The sequence below is a fragment of the Pygoscelis adeliae genome, unplaced genomic scaffold, assembly GCF_000699105.1.
Source record: "Pygoscelis adeliae isolate BGI_AS28 unplaced genomic scaffold, ASM69910v1 Scaffold38, whole genome shotgun sequence".
NCBI classification, from domain to species: domain Eukaryota; kingdom Metazoa; phylum Chordata; class Aves; order Sphenisciformes; family Spheniscidae; genus Pygoscelis; species Pygoscelis adeliae.
Window position 1 is genome coordinate 16,931,590 of NW_008825614.1, and position 5,693 is coordinate 16,937,282.

Below are 5,693 nucleotides of genomic sequence, written 5' to 3' on the forward strand. Positions count from 1 at the left end.
AGAGTTAAAGACTATCAGATTGAGGCTGTCTGTGTAATCTTCACTGGGTTCCCTGGGGGATAGGAACTATGATGTAGCCTTTAATTACACAATCACATTTTATCCCACCGCAACATTTGCAGAGAGCATCTTTGTTTAGCCTTTGCAGTTGTTGCCTGAGAAAGAGACACTTATTTTAGGTTTAAGTCTTTGTAGAATTGCATTGCCAACTCTGCCTAAGTCTCTGCTGAGCAAGCGTGGTGCCTCCATGAGTCCCTGCTTCCTTGAGAAGCTCTGGTTTTATAGTCTAGGTCCAAAGCACGGTAGAACTGACGTAGCTTGATGAAGCAGTTGAAAGAAGTGGGAAGCAGGCAAATAAACATGTTTTCCATAATTTCGTACTTCTATCTCTGCCTGCTACTGTGGTTTGCATTAATTTGTTTTATTGTCTGTGTATATTTGGCACTATGTATAATGCTTTAGCAAAAGAATAAGTCTTCAAAGAAGTGAAGATGGTATTTTTATCTTAAAGCTGAACCCCTTCCTCTTCCTTTTAGCTCTCAGGAGATAAAATTTGCAGCAAAATATTTGAAGCAACATTCAGAGGAAAAAAAAAACAACTTTGTTAACAATTTGTCATAAGTTTCTGCAAAAAAAAACCTCAGAATTTTTGTGGTGATCGAGAATTTTCATACTCTTTTTGTGTGTGTACTCCTAATTACAACTTTTTAATCTGTCACGTACTGATCTTGTATTCCAGCTGAATTTCCAAAAGATTAAGTTGTTGGGGTTTTTTAGTGAGCAGGAAGAGGAATAAAGTCCTATTCTTACAGAAGAAATTAGATAAATGTACAGCACAATACAGTCTTCTGGTTGTCTCTAACTTTCTTTTCTTTCTTCCCCTCTTTTTTTGCCAGTGATGATCTTTTCTCTCTGCCGTACTGTCCAGGGAAAACCCTGGTGGTTGGAGCTTCCTATGTTGCCTTGGAATGTGCAGGATTTCTTGCAGGTCTTGGATTAGATGTCACTGTAATGGTGAGATCCATTCTCTTAAGAGGATTTGACCAGGACATTGCAAACAAAATTGGCGAATATATGGAAGAACATGGAATCAACTTTATTAGGCAGTTTGTGCCGATCAAGGTAGGCTCAAAGTGGTATATGACTACAATTGATTGCAGTATGCCTATCATAATGTTTTAAGATGTAAATTATTTTAGTGAATACAAAAGTTGAATTTGCAATACAGGATCTGCTACGATATAGTATGGGTTAATTTCTGTTTTAAACTGAGTAAATCCATGAATCTTATCTAATTGAAAGGTACAATTTAGTCTTAGTATTAAAATTTTGTGAGATTCCAGAATGCATTGTTTTCATCAGAATTAGGTGAGTTAGTATATGTTGCATTAAAAATGTTGTTACTCCTGCTCATCCTGGTTCTGCAAATGTTGAATATACTTAAATTCAGCAGTTGTCCTGAAATCTGTGAAACTTCTTGCAGGCTCATAATTAAACAGATATGTAATTACCTGTAAAATCAGGGCCAGTGCCTCACAAATAGTCATATTTTTCATTGTCAATTCTCAAATTCTCAGCCAGCAAATACTGCTTATGTGGCCAGGGCCAGTGGACTATCCAGAAAAGTAAATGGGCTTTATAAGTATCCATCTATGTCCTTTACTGGGCAGATTACTTAAATACTTGCTCAATTTTCTTTGAATTCAGTAGGAGTACTGGTGTAGCTATTTATATACGTGTATAGGCAAATTCAGGTTGAAAAGCAGATTAGATAAGCTCTGGAGCTTTTCTAATGTAAAATTGCCTTATCAAAGACTTCAGAGGGTGCTAACAGTATTTTTCTTGAAGTTTTTTCACAATAATTAGTGCTTAATTATTATGAAATAGGAAATAATGTATTAAGCAGTTTTCAAATTCGCGTTACGCCAGCGTGTTACCGAGTTACCGGGATTAAAGCATTAAATTGAGTGAAGACTGTCCATTTTCACTCTTAGCAATATCAAGAGTAGCTTAACATCCACCACACTGTGGATCTGACCCTCTCTCACGGAGTGTAAGAGATTTGCTGTGAGAAGTCGAAGTGGGACGTTTCAACGAACTTTGGTTTTTATGCTTGTTTGCATTGTAGAAATCTGACATTGTATGAAAAGCAGGGATGATTATCTAGCTTTTGTTTCAGATGTAGCTTTTTGTAGGCTCTTCTGGGGGATGTGAAAGGAGGAAGTTGATCTTAGAAGAAACGGATCATTTCAACTAAATAGTGAGTGGTCTCCTCCAGATGCACCCTGCGAAGAGGAATCCACCACCCTAGTCACAAAGTGCACTTCTGTATATTTTACCCTGCTCCTTCACTGCATGTCTTTGATTTCAGTGGGAATAAAATATTTGTCCCTGTTTTTAGTTGAGCATATCCTTAAACTTAAATTGCTGGATATGTTTTTAGCAGGTCTTCTCATCTCTTTCAAACATTGTTTTTGAAGTTATGCATGTTGTGCTTATTAAAACCCTTTGCTGGGACGTTTGAAGATGAATTACTATAAATAATGCTGCCTTTGAATAGGAGCAGTTTAACACAGTGATCCTTTAAAGTTGGTAGGATGGTAAAGAAGGTTTAGGGTTTTTTAAATTAAAAAAGGGGAGGAGAACATCAGAAATTTTGCTTTTTCTGTCTTCAAATACTGAATATGAAGTAGGAACCTGGGCAGCTGTTGAAAAGTACTTTTTCTTCTGTAGAATGAACACTAAAAAATTCTCAGAATTAAGCTAAGTGTTGCACACGTACATGTCTTTTGTATGTACAGCCAGCCTTGGGAAGCAGCTGGGCACCTTGCTGTTCCTGGGAGGGTAAGGGAAGGACTGGAGCTGAGGATATCCAGTCCTTTCCTTGCAGTCCAGTGAATATTCATGAGGACAAAAGAGAATCCACCTATGTAGCTTCAAAGTCCATTCACTTGTTTAGTTGATCTATTTATCAGAGGAAAAAGGAGTGTTTGGAAAAAAAGCCAGTGGTATTGCTCTTTCTGCTTTTTTTTTCTGGTTTATGGAGGGATGGGGTGTGGAAGGGGGAGCATTTTGGGTTTTGTTTTGTTTTAAACAAACCTTTATTTTTTATTACTCTGAACAAAGAGCACAGTTGCAAAAAGATTCACCTTTTTTTTTTTTCTCTTCTTTGCTGGAATAGGCAGTATCCTGCTGCATTACTTGAGAGAGAGTGCAGCTGGATCCATAGCTAAAAATAGGAATATTCATTTCAGCTGACTCTGGGGAACTCTGAAGAGGTTTGTTTCTTAGGCTGCTGGTGTTTTTTCAGCCATTTAGAGCCAGCTGCTGCCCTCTCCTGCAAGGCCACAGCAGCTTTACATATTGGACTAATATCATTCAAACAGGGCAAAGGCCTGCACTGCTGAGGGCTGGGCTGTGACTGTGGCTTCCCGTGGGTGGAAGGCATGACGGTCCTCAAGGTGCGGTTGAAGGAAATGTCTGATGCTGTTTCCAGGTTTTCCAGGAGTTCCCTTCCTCCTCACCTCCTCTGTCCCCAGTTGATACTAGCAGCTCACGTGGTGGGCTTGGACAAGAACTCAGCTATCAATCAACTTTTACAAACAGAAACAAAGTCTTACTGTGTTGTTCATAAGAATAAGTGCGTAGAGATAAACCAAAATGTTTAAACATGCAAGTAGTAATCACAAATCTAGAGAAAGGTGAAAATATCTTTGGAATGACTGCATGAATTTTAGGTCATGGTTAAACACTCATTTTCAGTGATAAGGTATGTGGTGGGACAAACGTAAATTTGTATATCTTTATTTGAAACTAAACCCTTTTTTTTTCCCTAATGTTGTAGGTTGAGCAGATTGAGAAAGGAACTCCTGGAAGATTGAGAGTTACAGCCAAGTCCACAAAGGGGAACCAAATAATTGAAGGGGAATACAATACTGTGAGTCCCATCTACATACATAAAGAATGTGAAATAGCCTTCCATTTAATGTTAAGATTTTGTGGGGTGTTTTTATCCATAGTTTAGATTTTTTTGAAATTATTTTTAATCATTACAGTATGCTAATTGCACACAATCAACAGGTAATTAATGTGACAGAAGTCCCAGAATCCATGGGCATGAATCTCATGTGCCTTACCAGATCACTTGCGTGCTTTTGAAACCTGTTTTTTAGCTTAGGGATGTAGATGAACTTGATCATGTGCAATCAGTTGCAGGATTTTTCCCCAGTGGGATATTTGTCATGAACTGTAAGTAATGATTTATAATAACTTTCATAGTAACTAAAGCATGTTCTGGAGTTAGCACAAAGCAGTGGTCTGTGCAAGAGCTAAACAAACAGGTGTCATGTCTTCTCAAGACCTGTTGTTGATGCAGCATCTTCACAAAAAAAACTAACGCCCCATGGCAAGTCAGTCGGGGAACTTCATTACACACTTAAAACAGTAAAATTGCAGTGTGCAGGTATGCCATTATATGTTTGATTGACTGTTTGCATCACCCCTCACCCCACTCATTTTCTTAGGCCTTGATGCTGAAAGGAAAAAAAAAAGGTGCTGAATAAAGTATTTGGAACTACACAGAATGCATCGAGACAAGCATTTGCCAGCCTGGGATTTTAGACTGCAAATACTGTGTGCCAGTGACCTCATTTACCTGTATAGTGCATCAGTCATACCGTAATAAGGACATGCCTCAGTGCATCTGAGGGCTAATATTATGAAAGTTTAACAATAACAACAGTGCTGTTACACAGTGTTGTAATACTATTTTTCCTGGTCCATAGTAGTGAAAGCTTTTCAGCTAGCAAATCAGTGCCATCTTTTCAGTAAGGAAGCTTCTGATTTCTTATTGCTACTACATCTTTCACTGAAATGCCATCACTCCTCATAGAAGCTATGAGCTGTGTGTAATGCATTTTAAGGCCTTCGGCTCTGAAGATCTGGCATGCTTGGTCATCTAAAAGACTTGAAGCAGATCTCTGATTCCTTCAGCACAGTTCTTAGTTGTCCTGTGAGAAGCATTGTATAGTTACCTGGGCCGTTGTCCAAGACTTGCAGAGCACATAGCACTTTTCCGTGTGATAGTGTAGGCTGGAACTTGTTTTGCTCGTTAAGGTAGCCAGTTTGATAGGATGGGTAAGAATTTGGCCTGGTCTGTCCATCATTCTGAACAAATGTTCAAACAAATAATAGTCTTTGGCAGTGACGTGGCTGAGAGCCTATATAAGTAAATTATGTTTTCTGATTAAAACAGAGATTATTTTATGGTCTTTTTATTTGCCTAAGTATCCGAGTTTCTTTCCTGAAGAGCCCTTTCCTTGTGGAGCATTTCGGGGTCATCTGCTCTGGTAGGGATATGGTATAAGACTTCAGCGTAAAAGTGCGAGGAAATAAAATAAAGAATCTGACCCTAACGAATTTGTTTAGAATACTCTCGGTGTATTTTTCCAGGGAAAGCTATTTGGCTGTATTTAATCTTATCATTAAAACCTGATACTGTTAGCTCATGGTGATGGTGTGGCTTGTCTTGAACTCTATGAATGTACAATGGGTAACAAACGTATTCATCTTATTGTGACTGAGCCTTAGCTACTAATCCTTAACATACAATGAAAATAATAAATAGCCACATGTAGACGCACTTTTGAGGTTTTAAAAAATGAGTACCATGTGCATTGCTGTTTTGCAGGTGT

General features: G+C 38.3%; 1 protein-coding gene across 1 annotated transcript in view; it reads left to right on the top strand.

Annotated features, from left to right (window-relative positions):
• The window catches only part of TXNRD1 (thioredoxin reductase 1), a 29,427-nt gene that overhangs the window by 9,414 nt on the left and 14,320 nt on the right, over nt 1–5,693 (top strand). Inside the window, exons 7-9 of the mRNA XM_009332958.1 lie at nt 897–1,122; nt 3,845–3,937; nt 5,690–5,693. The exon at nt 5,690–5,693 is cut by the window's right edge and continues 73 nt beyond it. Of these exons, the coding sequence (XP_009331233.1) occupies nt 897–1,122; nt 3,845–3,937; nt 5,690–5,693 (323 nt within the window). The remainder of the gene's footprint in view (nt 1–896; nt 1,123–3,844; nt 3,938–5,689) is intronic.